The following is an 18418-nucleotide window of genomic DNA, read 5'->3' as shown; positions in this document are numbered from 1 at the left end:
GGAAGCAATTATGAGTGAATTCTGAAACTGTAAAATGCATTTTCGCTGAGCTTGTTCATTCCTAGAAGCAATAACTCAATACTTTTTTCCCACTTCCCTCATTAAAATATGGTAATACTACCATTGTAGAATATGAGCAGTTGGACATGTGACAATTCTTACTTTCATCATCCTGTATTCATACTATCCCAGAGTTGTCTATTAAATGAGAAGAGGTTATAAAATAAAGTATTAATTTTTCTGAATTAACTGAAAGAGCCCCCCCCCCCAGTATATATGGAACATACTGTAATAAGGATTCCGACCGAGGTGAATGGTTATCGCTTCTATAGTGATAGTTACTCTGAATTTTCTTGTATCGAAAGTGATTATTAACAAGCACGGCGACCCACGTGCAGGTTTACCTCAAATTCTATTCTTATGAATATAATTATGATCACTGGGTTTTGGATATGTGATTTAGAGAAAGAAACAAACCTTTGTTTCCCCGACTTCATTTGCCGATGAAAGGAAAGCGATACGACACTATTGAAAACCAGTAACTACGACCCTCAACAGTATCTCAAAATCAGATATAAAACACACCTTTGTTTCTTTCTCAGAACCTTGCCATGAATATTTTTGCATTTTTGCAGCATTTAGTCATTCATTTCGCAGCCTTGATCCAATTTCTGAGCGCTTATTTTTTGCGTCTTCGTTTTTCTCCAATGTTTGTCATTTATATGTATGACATTTTTTTTTTTCCTGACTGACACCTAGGTGTCAATTTCATCCACACAAACATACAATATAGATCTAGATCCACCTGATGGATTTTTGTGAGTTTGCCATTGTTCCCTTTTAACGGCATCAGGAATGATGTACTGGTGATCCAATGCATGGTCAACCGAGGCTACATTAAATTAAATGATGTGCACGGTTCAAACTAAACCAAAATATGAAAAAAAAAAAAGAAAAAGAAAAAAAGTTATATAAATAAAACTAACGTTTTTTTATTACTTTTAGCCCTAACTTCTTGAAGATTTTGTGAGATCAAGCTATCAATACCTTCATGGAGATTATAGCAAATGTCTCATCTTCTTGACTAGCTTGTTGGTTAAAAACACATTTTTCTAGTGTGAAAAACTATTTGTTTGTGCTGATTGACTAACTCAAGAACAACAAAAGAAGGCCTAAAGTTACCCTAGTTGGCGACTACAATCGAACCCATGTCTTTATTAGGGTGGTCTAGAGCTATGGAACAAACACCATTTCTACAGGACTACACAGGCACAGTGTTCTTCGCAGAGCCGATGACATGGTTTATTCCCTTTTTCTCCACTTGACACTTCACCCTAAGTACAGAGGCATGATGTTGAATCCCAGAGACAACAGGAAATTAGATGCAGGAAAATTGGTGTAGAATACAGGAGAAATAATGAAGCCAGCATCTCCATTTACAAGCATGCACCCATAAACCGATAGATGAGGGCAAGAAGATTCTTAACATGTTGTAGATTTAATAATTCAGACACATAATAAGGCATTTGACAGATTGTTCAGATAACCAATTGGCGTACAAATAGGTTTAGATAATTGGCTAGTTGATTGAATATCTGAGAGATCAGAGCTCTGAATAAGACAGCAGTATATCAAGGAAGAGAAAGAAATCAATCAATTGGGTTCCGTTAGTCTTAATGCTAGGTCTATTACTGTTCTCTCTTCATGTGAATATTCTGAATGGATTGCATGGAAACATGCAGTTGTTTGCAAACAATGCTGCATGCAATAGCATTATACAAACAAAAAATTCTAGCGGTGGTGGGCAGTAGATGGCGTTGATTGGGCATAGGTCCTGTGTAGTAGTGGAGACGAAGAGTTGTACAGTAGGTGTCCTCCCGCGATGAGTCTTCGAGGTGTCACTAATAATAATTATTAGAAATGGTGCCAAGTTATTGGCTCTTCAGGATGCTGTAAAGGAAGCCATGGGCACTGTCGGTGCCAGGTTATTTTGCGCCCTAGACAAAGTTTACAAGTGCCCCTTATTTCATAAACTAAAATGTTTCTAATTGACATTAAACTAAATAAAATGGCCTTTCAGGTTAAATTAATAGGGCTTTTTTATTTTCTTTTTTAATTAATTTGAAAATTCTGTTATAATTAATTTACAAAAAAAAAGTTATAAAATACCGAAATTTAATATTTTAAAATGTTAAAGTAAAGTATGAATAAAGCATAGCTTGAAGTTTTGCGCCCTAGGCAGTTGCATAGTTCGACTAAATGGTAACGCCGGCCCTGGGGGGGGGGGGGGGCAACGTCACTTAATAGAAGGCTTAAACTTTTGGGGATTTAGAAATTAAAATTGTCTTTAATTCTCAGGATCCCATCTCCAACAAAGTGTCAAGTAATGTACTATACTATACTGGGGATTATGGTGAAGAGGGAGTTGAAAATCATGGACATTGCAAAATTAAGACTATCCAGCATACTACTGCAATGGTGAGGAGGATAGTGACCAGCTGAGGTAAGATGTGGTGGTTCTATTTTATAAAGCCTTGACATGACACTCTTCCTATCCTCGTGGTGGATAGGAAGAGGAGTGACATGATTAAGAGGAGCTACCAAACACGCTAGAGATTTTGTATTGTAAAGGACAAAAGTAAAGAAGGATCTATTCCAGTGTCCATTTGACAAGTTTCTCTCATTAATAACACTCCTCCTATCTACCAAATTAAATTTCTTCCATCTGTTCTCATAAAATGGAAATTGCAGAAGAATAAAAACCAGGATATTCGTTTGAAGAATGGTGGGTGTGCAAGTCAGAGTGAATTTAAAGTGTGGTACAGCTGACTTTGTGAGAGATATGAGCACCTAGTGATAATAAATAAGACCTTTTTTATAAAGTGATAATTTTATTGTCAAGATTTCACATTTTATATTATGTACAACTCGGAAATCTCGGTATAAAAATAAGACAGTTTGCGAAGATAATGGAATAAATATATTACATAAACAGCTTCATCTTTATACATAGTAATGTACTAAGCATATTCTTTAGAAAAGTTAAGATTTATTCTAAAAAAGAAAAAAGAAAAAAACAAAAACCATTATCATACAAATATTTATCTTTTAAAAATCCAACTAAATGCAATCTAGTCTGTGGAATTAGAATACATAATTACATTATAAAACAATCTGTAATACCAGAGGTGATATTTGCACATTCTTAGAATGGGCTCCATACAATTTCAGTGCCTTAAGCAAATTTCAAATTCAGGAATCCAGCGATACGTAAAGTGAGTAATCTATGTGATTTAAAAATTTAACTCTCTCTCTCTCTCATTTATGTGATTACTTTAGGAAATCAATTTGCTAGCTGGTTTTCTGCCTCTCAGCCAAACCTTGCAACTGATACCTTCAATCTATCTTCATAGGGAGTTCCACTGACTAGTAACCATCTTGCTCACTCATCTCTGGATCTTGAAATGCAGGTGACCAAATCTGTGTACAGTAGTCAAGATATAGTGTGGCTATATCACACCATGTAAAGAGGGATAAGAACATCCTATCTTGATTTGTCAATGTGTTCTTCAACATCCAAGTAACCGGTTGAGCTATTCTGCTAAATTCTGCAATGCTCTCCAAACTTCAAACTCTGATCACTACCACCTTTCCAATCCCTAGCTTCAGCAATCAGTACCATCAGTGTAACACACAGTATGTAGTATTTTCATCCCAGAGTGTGGTTTCCACGCTCTGGATACTCGCCACAGAATAAGATGGAAGAAAGCCACAGTAATACACCGCAGCAAGTTCAAGTATGAAAGACTATTCATGGAATCAGCCTCGGCCCTTAGGAACATGCCAAACCTCAACAAATTTGGATGCATGAGACTGCCCCAAATTTGGGAAACGTTTATCAGAACTTCAGCCCAAAGGCCAAGAACTACCAATATAGCCCACCAGGGGCACCATCAGGACTTTAGGAAAATGCTAGCTTCCTAGCTTTAGTCTCATTTGCTGTTATTAGTACTTGTGCGCACGTGTCTTAGTAGTAAGTTCCCAAGAAGATGGCAACGTGACGTTCGCCGAAATATCGGAAAGTATAAATTAAAGTTTATTTAATCTATGTTTCTAGTATACGCTGTCAATTCCTTAAATATTAGTTATCATGTTTAACCAGCGTATAAGCCTCTCAACAATATAAATTAAAGATATCAAGAAATTACATACTTGGTTTAATCCTTTAATCAAGTGAAAGCAAACAAGTTTGCACCTGAACTATTTTCAGGACTGGGGCAACTGGTGGTAAAGGACCTCACATCACTTGCCTTAGTATCCCATAATGCAAAGCACATATCCTTATGGGTATGTATAATGCTATGCATTATTGGAAAGGTCACTACCCAGACTGGTTTTGTCCTTTATTGAGGTCTCATCTCAGTGGGAGCCATTGAGATGAGAGAATTTCTTGGTATCTTTAATTTATGAATAAAGAATAAATTCACAGGACTGGTATTCAAAGTGATATAATTATGATCATTTATTGCAATGGTAACATAAGTTAGATAATAATAGGATAATTTCTGTTTTTTATATATGAAGTAAAAAGGTCTATCTTAATTTGGAAAGTTGCAGAGGATTTTTTCTAGCAAAACAAAACAAAGCACTGATTTAAAACTAAATATTCACTTCATATGTTCAACAAATAAATATAAACACAGGTTCGCTTATATAATATTAATGTGATCATAGATTAATAAGTATTAATCTGTGATCACATTAATACTTGTGTAGCCTCCTATTTTTGCTCTTCTGATCCTCTGTCTTATATAGCCCACAAGCAGAGAAATTCCAACACCAATGAGAAAGGCTGATATTACTGAACTAGCCAGGATCACTACAGACACTGCAATTATTGAAAACAATTAATATTAGAGCAAAAATTTAATATATATGTTCAACAATTTAGCTTAATAACTGTTTTTGACTATTGAAAATACTCAACTTTAGTTTCTAAAATTAAAATTTTAGGTCACACCAGTAAATGATAAAGAGTTGGCATGATTTACATACAATAATCATGGTCCAGTCAACTCATACTGCAGAGAAGTCTTTTTACAGTGAGTGAATTCATTGTACAGTTTTTACAATGAGAGCTGACTATGTAGATTTCAACATTGTGATAATTAAATTATGGACATATTACAACTGTTTTCAAAAATTAGGACTCTTTTGAAAGCAGGTATGCATGTATAAAACAGACCATTCCCAGATTGTAAATACAAAGGCTATTTAGCAGTAAATTCTTTCTTGGGCATCAGTACTTTATTGAAGAAGTCCTAAGGTTACAAAAACAGTATCTTATCTCCAAAGCAGAAGTTTGTGGTTTCCCTTTTCTCTATCTCCATCTGCTTCCACCCCCCGTCCCCATTCATGTAAGTGATTTAAATAAATTTTTTTTTAGAGTATAACAGACAGTGCAGGAAGGAGATTCAAGGGCAAACCACACAACTCAAGTAGAACAGCAGACAGCTATCAATGAAGCTGTTATTACATACCTGTAGAAGGTTTTTCCACTTGATTCTCTGATATATTATCTTCTTCAACCTAACCCAGCCTCAGGAAAGGACAAATTTCCTGATTTGGGATCACAGCAAATTAATGCAACTGGCATACCACTCCTCTGCTGCTACTCATCACCTAAAGCAAGTATTTATGCCTGCAGATTTGTGTGTTCACAGGGCCAGTATGATTATTTTGAAGGACAAAAAAAAAAAAAAAAAAAAAAAAAAAAAAAAAAAAAAAAAAAAAACCCGAGTTTCTGGGAGAAAAACCCTCCACTTCCATGAGGCCGACTAGCTCACTATGAAATGACCCAATAAATGTTTCTCCCCTCACCAATGGCATTTGAAACAGGGTCTTTCCAACCAAAGGGCTCATCTATACCATCTGAACTATAGAGGCTCCTGATATATTATATGTGACAAAATACATACAAAATAACTTCACAAATAGTCTGCTTGTACAAAGTAGATGACATTACATCAATTGCCTATTATCCCATAATGCAAAGCACACACACACCCTTTCAGACATGTATAATGCTTTGAATTATGGGAAGGGTCACTACTTACTGGTTTTGACCCTTGTTGAGGTCTCATCAGTAGGAATCAGACCTATAAGACATATAAGATAAGGTATCTCTCCTGGTGTGGCTTCCACTAATGAGACTTCAATAAAGGTTGAAACCAGTCTGGATTGTGATCGCCTTCCATAATGTATAACATTATATATGTCCAAAAGGAGATATATAATGTTATAACATTATGGATTGCCTATTGTGGGATAATAGACAATTCATGTGATGTCACCAACCACTATACACAAGTAGCCCAGTCATGAAGTTACTTTACATGCAAACTTTGTTTGCTTCCATTTGGATAAAGAATCAAACAAAAAATATAATTTTTTTGCAAACTTAGCATCTATGTACAAGTATACTAGTCATGAAGTTACTTCATACTTATGCTTACAGTATTGAATTAAAACAAGACTACAAAAGTGGTCAGAGTTAAAGATGTGACTGTTTTGCTGCCAGTTAATGAGAGGAATCATGTCATACTAATAAGGGAAGTAGCTAGGATACAGATCTCATAATTTTCAGCTTTGTATTTCAAAGCTGAAAATTATGAAAAACTCAGGAGAATACTAAGTTTACTCCCAAGGTATAATTAAGTTACTGAAAGGTAAGGTTATTAGCAGCAGCAGAACATTGTAAGTCTTGAAACAACGCTTATATGATTCTGCATATGAGTGTGTGTCAATAGAGTTCGAAGAACAAACAGGGTGGGAGTGAAATGGGTTACAAGTATTGTACAGAAAGCAGAGTTATAGTACGAAAAGAAATTGACTGTGTGCAGACAAAAGGCAATCCAAAAGAATTTTATCATTATGCTGCAAGTAAAAGAAAAAATGAATGTGGAGGAATACTAAATGTACTTTGTCTTGCCATAAATACTGTTACAACTAACACACACCCCAAAGCTTCCCACAGAATTGAGCAGGCCCAGTTCCATTAGTGGGGTTGTGTGCAGCCAACATTCATATATTTATCAGTAGAGAGAGATCTAGCTGTACAGGTTAACATGCGACAGGGAGATTATGAGAACTGTGTAGCTGTAATAGCACTTCAAGGTTGGAATGCAGCCACCTGTTATTTTCAAAATGCTTAAAACACTTGGGATCAGTAAAGTGTTTGTGTATCGGAATGGTAGCCATTATAATAACACTGAAGACATATCTGACAGTCAAAGAACAGGTCAACCACAGTGTGTTAGAATGCAACAGTTTGTGAGGGCATCACTCTGCCATAATCCTGTGAGAACATAGAAAGTGATGTTGTGAAAGATGAACATTTCACACAAAATAATGTCATGTGTGCTAACTGATGACCTGGGGATGCATCTTAACACAACAACTTATGTGGCATGATAAAATCAAAGGCACTTCTCCAGCAGTACACAAACAGCCATATCCTTTTCACAGATGAAAAGATTTTCACCACTGAAGTCATTTAACCACAAAACAAATGGATATATGCCCTGGATAGTCACACAGCGTGTGACATAGCACCCAGAATTCAGAGAGGTCGTCACCCCATATCAGTGATGGTTTGATAGTGGGGGTGACATATCAGACGCATCAAAGTTTTTGCAAGAAAGGGGCAAAACCTTCACCAAAGTGTATCAAGACATCATGCTGGAATGTGTGGTTGGCCCCTGAACAACACCTTATAGTGGACCTCCCAATTGGACTCAGCTCCTGCACATGAGGTAAGGATCGCACAGTGGTTGGAGGCAAATGTGTCCAACCACATATCATCTCATTGGCCATCTGGAAGTCCTAATCTGAATCTGTTGGACTTCAAATTGTAGGTGGAGCTTGAGAAGGCAAGAAACGACACTCCAGTATCACCAACCTGAAGGTGGATTTGGAGCAATCAGTGGCAGTAATTCTGTTGGATGTTGTGCATGCTACCATTGATATGTGGTCTTACAGACTTTGGGCATACGTGAAGGCAAAAGATGACATTTCAAACATTTAGTGCTGCTATATGCATGTTATACATGTGGTTTGTATGTGCTGAAAGATGTAAATGATTTACTGATAGATTAAAGGTTTATGAGTTGTTCAAGTTATAACAGTATTTATGGTTAGACTGTGTAGAGTACCCTTGTGTCAGAAGTAGATGTGATTGTTCATATAACGAGTGCTTCACTAAATTATATCAACCAGCAGTGCCGGATTACCAAATAGGCAGAGTAGGCACTGGTGTATGTGCCCCCCCCATGCCTTTTAGGGGCCCCACAACAACGGATCAAAATAATATTAATTTGATCTCGAAAGAAAATTACAATCAAGCTTTCTTAAATTATTTCCAAAAGATAGAAAAAATGAATCAACTCAAAGAAATGAAAACTTTACATTAATGTTATCCCACTAGAGTGCATGCATGAAAAACCACCAGAAATGAAGCTTTCTGTGAGCTTGTGTGTTGCAAGTTCCTGCAGACTCCAGTAGAATATTCATGAGTGGAAGCTTTGAGAACACCAATTATATATACCTGACATCTGCGTAAGTTAGTTAGCTTTTCTGAGTTATAATGAAATTCGATTAACTTCACCATCTAATTTCTATCACACAGAAATTAGACGGTGCAAAAGGTAGACTTCCAAGATATCCTGAAAGATTTCACCACAAAAAAATTGAGGAAAGTGAATGTTTAAAGTTTTCTTTGTTTATTAAAATTAAAAATTCCTTACTTTTTGTTTAATAATATTAATAATTGTTTTGTGTAATAAAATTGGTTTATTAAAATTGTTGGTCGGTAAAATTAAACAAATATTAGGAGATAATTTGCGAGGAGGCCTCCCGAGATTTCGACTGTCTAGGGGCCTCCACAGGGTTTAATCTGGCACTGTCAACTAGGCGTATGCAACATGGCATACAGGGCTATCAGTACAATGGATGAAGAGATAGAAGTGCATGAGCAGGAGATTCAAGAATTGTTGCATAACTAGGATAAGAATTTAGCAATAGGAAAAGAAGGAATATCAGCACCAATGTTAAACATGTTTGTATAATTTGAGTTTATCTCAGGAAAGATCCCACAGGAATGGAAAGAATCTATTATAATTCTGTTGTACAAAGGATGGTGCAAGAATTGATGTTTAACTGTCAGCCTACGAGTATCTCTGGAATGGTTTTGAAGATTTTAGAAGTTGGTGAGAACTTGCATATAGAAATAACTTAATAATAGGACGATATGAATCTGCTAGATTTAAGGTGATCAGTGGTATACTCCAGGGATGTGATCCTTGGATTGTTGTTGTGCAATTATTTGCTGATGAAAAGAAAGAAGGGCAATCAGGGATGCTAATGATGTACAGTACAGCAATCCCTCGATTTAGTGCACCTAATGCGTTCTTTAAAACAGGCACATTAATCGAATATAGTAAGTAACCTATGGGAAAATGTATAATTTGTTCCTCAGATTTCTTTTTTAACCCTTAATTTTTTTTTTATAAAAGAATTAGGGTATGTCTCAGGGTCTAGTTAAAGGAAAAACCATGAAGCTGAAAGACAATAAAACATATTCAGAATATAAATTTTATTATTCTACTTCTTAACAAAGAATTGAGCCAACGTAGTTTGGTGGGCATTTTGTTTCTTTTTTTCATACAACTGATGGTATGGCCCTATTGCCTCTTCTGCAAATTTTACTGTTTCTCTCTTCATCAGGGTCAGCCTCTAAGCATTGCTGCTTAAAAACTTCAACTGTATGAAAAATATTTTCAAATTGTTTCTGTGAAATCTCTTTTGGCTGACTATTAGTGGTTAAGTTTTCTTCATATTCTTCGAGATCTTCCCACTGTGCATCTAAATTTAGCAGGCCGGAATCACTCAATTCTTCAGAATGAGATTTAATTAACTCTTGGATGTCATCATTAAAGGGGAGAAATGAAGGATGCATGAATTAGTCGCCAACATGCGAAATCACGTGCTTTATAGATAAAATTTCCCAACTGTTATACAAGCAAAATAGTTACCACTTTAAAAACTACAATGATCATAAAAGAGAAGTTAATTTTCTGACGTGTAATAATAAACAACTCATCCCAGAAGCTGGATTGATTACCTTATTATCGGAATGGATTCTCCTTTTTGTGACATGCGCAGAAGTGTCTCGAATCTGTGGCTATACTATATTCTCGAATATACTATATTGTCGAAGGGTCTCGAATCTGTGGCCATACTATAGCAGATGACATACATTTTGGCGGTAAAAATTTGGAACATAGTATACATGGAAGAAGTATAGTATACCATTAAAAATAACTTCGTAAAATGTTTTAAATTGGTAACTAAATTATTTCATTCTAGTGAGCAATTTTTTAAAATAGTTCGCCATAAAAAAGAATAGACAGAAAATTTTTAAAATTTGTAACATTTATTTTTAAGATGTATATAGGTACACTAATCGAATTTGGGTATCGAAAAAAAAATGACACACTAATCGGGGTCACATTAATCGAGGGATTACTGTACTTACAGAACAATATGAAACAGGCTGGAATTGTTGGCAAAAGATAATAGCTGTCACATCATGAAAATTATGGACACAATTAGGGTGTTAGAGTAAAACTTTAGTTTAACATAAACCAAAATAAACACTCGAAGTTTCGACCTTCACATTAAAGTCATAATCTAGAGCAGTGTTTATCTCAAACTTTTTTCGACTACGGAACACTTCACAAATCCTGAAATTTTCAAGGAACACCTTGGTTATTTTGTAATGTATAAATTAATAATTAATTGGTAATTTAGCTGATTTTTATTATTAATCAATAATTAATTAAACACCATTAATTAATTAATTAATATAATAAAATCTAAATTAGAGGGAATGCAATCCTGTGAACAAATTGGATTTAGGAAGAATTACAATACTTTGCACCATATTCACACATTAAGACAGCTCATTGAAAAATCAATTGAATACAATAAATCTTTATGCCTGGCCTATATAGACTATGAAAAAGCATTTGATTCAGTTAAAACATTTGCAACACTACAAGCTCTCGAAACCCAGGGAACTGAGAAACCATATATTGAAACACTAAAACATATTTACAATAATGCAACTTCTGTAATTAAATTATATAAAAACAGTGAAAAGTTCCCAATACAAAAAGGCACCCGGCAAGGCAACACCATATCTCACAAATTATTTACAGCTGCACTAGAGGAAGTCTTTAGAAGCCTTGATTGGGAAACAAAAGGAATAAACATAAATGGAGAAAGGCTGCATCATCTGAAATTTGCAGATGATATTGTCCTGATAGCAGATAATGTTGAAGATCTGGAGGAAAGGCTAAATCACCTAAATGAAGCCTCCAGAGAAATTGGATTAAAAATAAATAGAGAAAAAACAAAACCATAGAACTATCAAAATTGAGAACCATGAAATAGAACAAGTTACTTCATATGTATATTTGGGCCAAATTGTTATCCTTTGAGGAGTGCCAAAGAAAAGAGATTGAACGAAGAATTCACCTTGGATGGATGGCTTATGAGAAAATGAGACATATTCAGAAGTAACATCCCTATGAGTCTAAAAAGGAAAGCTTTCGACCAGTGCATACTTCCTGTCCTAACATAAGGAGAAACATGAACTTTAACAGAAGCCCTAAACAAAAAACTCAGAACACAACATCGCATGGAAAGAAGTATGCTAAAAATAACATTAAGAGATAGGAACACAAATATCTGAATAAGATCTCAAACAGGTGTCATGGATATTGTAAAATACATTAAACAGGCTAAGTGGAGATGGGCTGGCCATATTGCCAGATGCAGTGACAGGAGATAGACTAGAAAAACAACAGAATGGAGACCAATGGATGGAGCAAGATAAAGAGGAAGACCAAGAAGAAGGTGGAGAGATGAACTGGAACAAATTGCAGGAGTGAGATGGATGGGAGAAGCAGAAAACCGAGTGATCTGGAAAATCAAGGGGGGGGGGGGGACCTTCGTCCAGCAGTGGACAGAACCAGAAGGTTGAAGAAGAAGAATTAAACATCAATTAAACCATCAATAAATTAATTTGTGCTGACAAATTCCAGAACTTCTCACAGAACACTGGTTAAAAACCACTGATCTAGAGTATACATATACATATATATATATATAAAAAAAAACACTACATCAAAGCTAGAGTCTTATTATTATCTATTAGGTTACAAAATTAAATTAAGCTGGAGAACAAAAAGTTTACAAAAAGGAAAAAAATTAATAAATAATAAATTAAAATAAAAGATTACTTATATAATTAAACATATAAATTACAACCAACTGGTATGGATAGTGGCCAATAACAGCTGAAAAATTGCTTAGTCCTAAAGTCAGAATTTGCTGGAAACTAAGTGGGCTGAATGTGTGCCATTCAAATTTTTGGGATTTTTATGCCACCATTATTGTTAAGATTAGGATGGTTAATCAAAATTTCACAGGCTTCTTAAAATTTCCCATTTCATAACAGGTTTTTGTATGATGTGAGAAACCTGCTTCACCAAACTTGTTAAATTTAATGCCTGTCTCTCTCGCTCTCTCTCTTTTTTTTTTTTAACAGATAGGGATTGTACGTCCAGTTTCCCCAATATAAGACAAGTTACAAGTGCGATAAACTCCAGGCTGTGCCAATGGGGGAGAGAGGATCCTTAGAGGAGTTGAATATGTTTTTTTTAATTTTAAAGGTGCTTTAAAAGTGGCATTAAGATTATAATGGTGTAGGATTCTATTATTTTTTTTTAACCCTCTAACGTATGGGACACTATGGTTTTACTGTAATCTATATTATTTTTTGATGAAGTTTTATGAAGAACTTTAGTGATAGTATTTTTGCTATAGCCATTATTTATAAATGTATTGTTAATAATTTTTAATTCTTGTTTAAGAGCTTGTTCATTAGAGCAAATTGTTATAGCTTTGTTTTTGAGGGTGTTAATGATTCCAAATTTTTGCGAAGGGTGGTGATATGAGTTAGCATGTATGTATTGGCCAGTATGTGTAGGTGTGCAGTAAACAGTGAAAGATAGACAGCCTGAGGGAAGACGTGCGACTAGTGTATCTAAGAAAGGGAGAGAGTTCTCATTTTCAATTTCAAATCCAAGCTGCGTGCATGGATTTGTAAAATGTACAAATTCACAGTATCATATTCCTATCCACCCATTCCTGAATTTTACCTTTAAACAACTTTTCCAATACTTTAACCACCACTCATACAATACTAATTGGTCTATACTTTGTTACCTGTTTTAGAGTCATCTTTGTGTAATGGAACTGTCTTAATGTCTTTCTACTCCCTTAGAACCTTGCAAGAACTGAGACTTATATTAAATTCAGAGGCATTGCCGGTTCTCTTACATATTCTAATAATACATGCTGTCCAATCCCACTGCTGTGTTCATATCGATATTTTTCAACATGCTGAACAACTTCAGTTCACATACCTCAATTCTCATATAAGACTCTATCATAGTGGCAACTGCACAATATCATCACCTCAATGACACATATGCTTGCAAAGTGATCATTTCATTTTTCTGTCCTTTCATAAAGTTATCCTTCCATAATCATTTTCCTCTTAGGCACTACATAGCAAAAAAAAACTTTAGGATTTCCTTTGGCCTGCTTGGCTAATTTTTTCTCATTATTCGATTTATATCTCCTTACCATACTGGTCACCTTTCTTGCCTGTACTTTTGTATTACTCATCATGAATATGTATGCTGATCACCTCTTTCTTCATATGTCCTCCACAATATTTTCTTTTTTACAGCAACTACTTTATATTACTCATCCATTTAACTCCCACTTGTTTTATCCTCCTGACCCTGGGCATGCAAACTGATATTGTTTCCCTTCAAACAATCCCTAACCACTTCCTTCGCATTAGTGACATTCTTTCTTTGCACTGTTCCAAGCTGCCTCCTCCTAAATTTGTCATAATCACCAGCTTTGCAACTCCACAAACCTTTTATTAACCAAGAATCCGGTGTGTTTAGCAACTTTCCAGGACAAGACTGCATGGTTCCTTTTCATGATTGGAGGTAGAGCGGCTATTGTGGTTTATGGACACATTTGATGCTATTACCGAATTCAGCATTCTGAAACCTCTAGTTCCCTCTTTTGTATGCTTTTTTTTTTTTTAAGGCAATTACCCTTAGTAGCTGTATAAATTCTGTTTTCATCTTGCCATGCACCCCTTCCTCCTAATTTATGTCCTCATAGTTGAAAGACCCCATAATTATTGTTTACCCTGCACTCAATTATGCTAATCTGCTAATGCATGGCATTCGCATCTTTCTGTGTGCACTCCTCTTCCCCTGCTATGATCTACAGCAGAACCAACAATATATGTTATATCCCGTTGGCTTCTGTCTCACATCAGATAACTTAAATCAACTATCTCCTTCAGATCTAAAATCTTCCTTAATTTTTGCTTTTGTTGAGTGAAGTTTTTCAGCTGCCATCAATAATAGCTCTCCTTATGTCCTTCCTAAAAATGCATCACTTTCATTCTATTCTTGTAACTCTATCAACTTCTGGCAACCAGGTTTCACCGATATCTATCATTTTTAGTCAAGTTCAGCTGATCAATGCCAAAAACTTCACTCCTTTTTTTTCCCCTGATAATTTTAACATTTGTGGACATGCACTTGAACATGCCTCTGGGCCCACAGTTACCCTTCATAATGTCATTATGTTATGAAACCATTCTGATTTGGAATCTGGGAAAATGTACCCTGCAGTTCACGATTATTTCTACACTGACACTCATTTGTCCCCCCCCCCCCCCCCAACAGCACCTGCAGTAACCTTCTGCACTTCCAAACTCTCATTGTACAACACTTTGTCCAACGATTTAACTCCAAACATTTCATCCATCAAATTTACTCAATTCATTCCATACATCTATCACCCACACAATTCCTCCTGTACAATCTTTTCACTGATTCATTAGCAATCATGGTCTTTCTCAACCCTATCATGCCAAGGCAGCAGACTCACAGTTTACCTTCTCACTCTTCTTTTAGCAAGACCAGTGTCTACTCATATCTCCTTATCATATCCCCTGTATCCTAATCTGTACCATAAATTTTCCTGAAATCAGTCATTATTTTATCATTTATACTTTTTCTTAAACTTTTTCACAATGCTTGCTTAATTTCACATAATTCATACGTTTTATTCTTACCCATTTAACTTGGTAATCTTTAAAACTATTTTAAGATTATCACTTCTTTTTAACATAGCACTGAACTTTTAATAAACTTTCAACTCATTTTCCCATATTCACTACATACCTTTAGGGGAATTAAATCCACCTGACATGTTGGTACAATCTTTTTCATCACTGTAATCACCACAATCATTTATTCCATTGCAGATCCATTTTTCTTGTAAACAAAGGCCATTATCACAGTTCCTGTGGGTCTTACAAGCTATGTAAGGAAAAAAAAAAAACATTTTAATTTTGTTTTTTTAAAAAAAGTGAATATACAAAGGAGAGTACAATAACTTATAAATCAAAAACAAAAATCAATATAAAAGAGAAGTACCAATTCAATATGCCTGTGAAGAGGAGATGAGAGGCTTCACTTGACATTTTCATACTTTTAAGCAAACCTGGTTATGCATTTTTATTTCCAATGAACATTAAATCAAACAGAACATTGTGAAAAATAAAGCTAAAAATGCAGAATGGACACTTATGTGTGTGTTTGAAATACAGATAACAGGGAGAAATGAGAGATGCAATTTTCATTATTTGTGCACATTTCTTTCTTTCTTTTTTTTTAATACTGATTCCATATGTGATAGGTTGAAGAACCTATAAGCACATACAGTGCTGTGTGGAGCGCAAGTGCAGATTGAGAAAGAAGTTTACTGCTATTTTTCTTGGAGAGTTGCAGGTTGTAATTTTTTGGAAATACTTCATGAGGAAGGCTGTTCGAGCAGACATAGGTTGATGGAATAAAAGAGGAAGAGGAGAAACAATTTTGGTGTGTTTACATTTGCAATGAAAAGTGATGCTGGGTAGCTGATGCTCTTGTTTTAACATGAGCAACAGAACGTGGAGGAATAATGGTTGCAAGTTCAGTGGAGCAGCGACCCTGGAAGTATCTATAGAACAGACAGATAACTGAATTAAGTGAGACAATTGAAGTAAGTGTGTAACTGAAGGATCATTTATGAACTGAACTTCTCTCTTTTCTTTTTTCTAGGAAGGTTTAAGTGCACCATCCACTCATTTTTTTCAATTCATTGTAACATGTAAGCAGTATTTTAAGGATAGGTAGATTTGGAATTTGTATAGAGTTGTTAGAAGTGTGTGTGTGTGGGAGGGGGGGGGATAAATAGAATCTTGATCAGCAGAGAATGCCTAGTTTTTTGATACTGAGAGAGCAATTGATGTGTTAAGTTTATGTCAAGAGAGGTTGAAGGTATATGTTATTGAAGCAGAGAAATCAATACTCTCTGATGATATGTGTGTTACTGAGGGTAAGGGTAAGATAAATGAGAGTACTATCATCAGCAAAACTGGAAAAAGGATTAGCAATGACCAAAAATAGGTCATTTATGTACAGGTGAAAAAAGATAGGTGATAGAACAGCTCTGATGCATTTCTGCATCAGTGGTGAAGCTTGAAGAGAAGGAGCCATCCACCATGACATGCAAAGAATAAACAGGGAGAAAGCTGGCTACCCAATTACAAAGTGTGGCAGGTAGACTGAAGGATGTCAATTTGCTTAGAAGACCTCAATGCCAGATGCAATCAAAATTTCTGGAAATGTCAACAGCATGTTTCTCTGAAGCTTTCCATGGCACATGTCTAGTGGTGGGCGATGTAGGTTGAGGTCAGTGGGACATCAATGGCAAAAACCATTAATGTTGCTCATTAACTAGTGGACCTTTAGGCAATGGAGAAGTTGACTACTAATGTTTTCTCCATTATTCTGGAGAGGATTGAGGTGATGTGGTGAATGGTTGATAGCAAATTTCTATCTCCCTTTATTGAAATAGGCTGGATACAGGACTGATTCCACACACTGGGATACGGTGTTAGCTAAGTATAGAAGATTGTATGGACAATATAAGATGTGTTAGCTCTGGAGCACAATGTTTGAGTACAAACAGAGAGAGATACCATCAGGGCTGGAAGCTAATGTCCAAGTTATTCAGTATTTTTCTTATGTCTTTTTTGCTGATAAACCACAGCAGGTTACTATGCTACGCCAAGTACTTCTTATCTACTATAATAAGAAGTACCTAACATGTAAGGTTAAGGAGGTGGTTGTGGCACTGTATAAAGCACTGGTCAGACCACATTTGGACAAATGTGCTCAGATTTGGTCACCTAATTTTCAATGTGCTGTTGAAACACTGGAGAGGGCCCAGAGTTGAATGCTGGCTGTGAAGAGAAGTTGAAGAAATGTGAATTGCAGAGTTTGGTGGATAGGAGGAAAAGGGGTAATGTGACGGAGGCATTTAAGTTAGTGAGAGGATTTTATGGGATTAATCCCATAAAATCCCAAATGTGATGAAGAAGGATGTGAGGAGTAGATTTTTTTTACATGGAGAATTGTGGGTAAATGGAATACATTACCAGAACATGCTGTTAATGTGGATAATTTTAAGGCAGATTATTCAATATTCTTCATCCTTATTTATCTTCTTTTCTCCTGGTCCAGTTTCTCATAACACATTCACGAGTTGTTGCAAAAAATGTTGTGTCCGCTGAACTATTTTTTTTTCTCCACAGAAATAAATACAATGGAAAAGAATAGGAAATAGAAATAAATAATAGGGCTTAGAGGCAACTACATTTTTGCAACAACCTATAAATATGCTATGAGAAAATGAACTGGGAGAAAAGAGGACTAAATATAGATGAAGAATATTTGAGAAATCTACAATTCTCCACTGATACTACTAATAGGAACATCACCAAAAATATCAGAACACATGATTATAGAATTAAATGAAGTTTAAAGATATGCCTAAGAATAAATATGCAAAAATAAAAAATAATGTATAGTGGAAATACTCCAGAAAGAACATAGAAATAAATCAAAAACAGACCTAAACAGTGAGGCTACTTAAATATCTTGGACAAATCATTACAAGTGACCATAAATTTGGTAATGAAATATCACTCAGAATAACAACATGATAAAAAAATTTTAACCTATAAAATGATATATTTAAAGGAAATTTACCAAACTGTTTTTTTTTTTTTAAAAAAAATTTACAACCAATATGTACTTCCAGCAATTCTGTGTGGTAGTGCAACTTGGAACCTTACTAAAAG

At 35.3% G+C, this 18418-nt stretch overlaps 1 protein-coding gene across 1 annotated transcript in view; it reads right to left on the bottom strand.

Moving 5' to 3' along the window:
* Positions 1–2871: 2871 nt before the first annotated feature.
* The window catches only part of LOC150098057 (uncharacterized), a 345306-nt gene continuing 329759 nt past the window's right edge, over positions 2872–18418 (bottom strand). The window contains exons 24-25 of the mRNA XM_090406364.1: positions 15411–15548; positions 2872–4888 (exon numbers count right to left, since the gene is read on the bottom strand). Of these exons, the coding sequence (XP_090262490.1) occupies positions 4746–4888; positions 15411–15548 (281 nt within the window). The 3' untranslated portion in view covers positions 2872–4745. The remainder of the gene's footprint in view (positions 4889–15410; positions 15549–18418) is intronic.

This window comes from Typopeltis vanoorti, chromosome 16 (genome assembly GCF_054136105.1).
Source record: "Typopeltis vanoorti isolate ZY-2024b chromosome 16, IOZ_Tvanoo_1.0, whole genome shotgun sequence".
Classification (NCBI taxonomy): domain Eukaryota; kingdom Metazoa; phylum Arthropoda; class Arachnida; order Uropygi; family Thelyphonidae; genus Typopeltis; species Typopeltis vanoorti.
The sequence above is the reverse complement of the archived record's forward strand: the minus strand, read 5'-3'. Positions and strand labels throughout refer to the sequence as shown.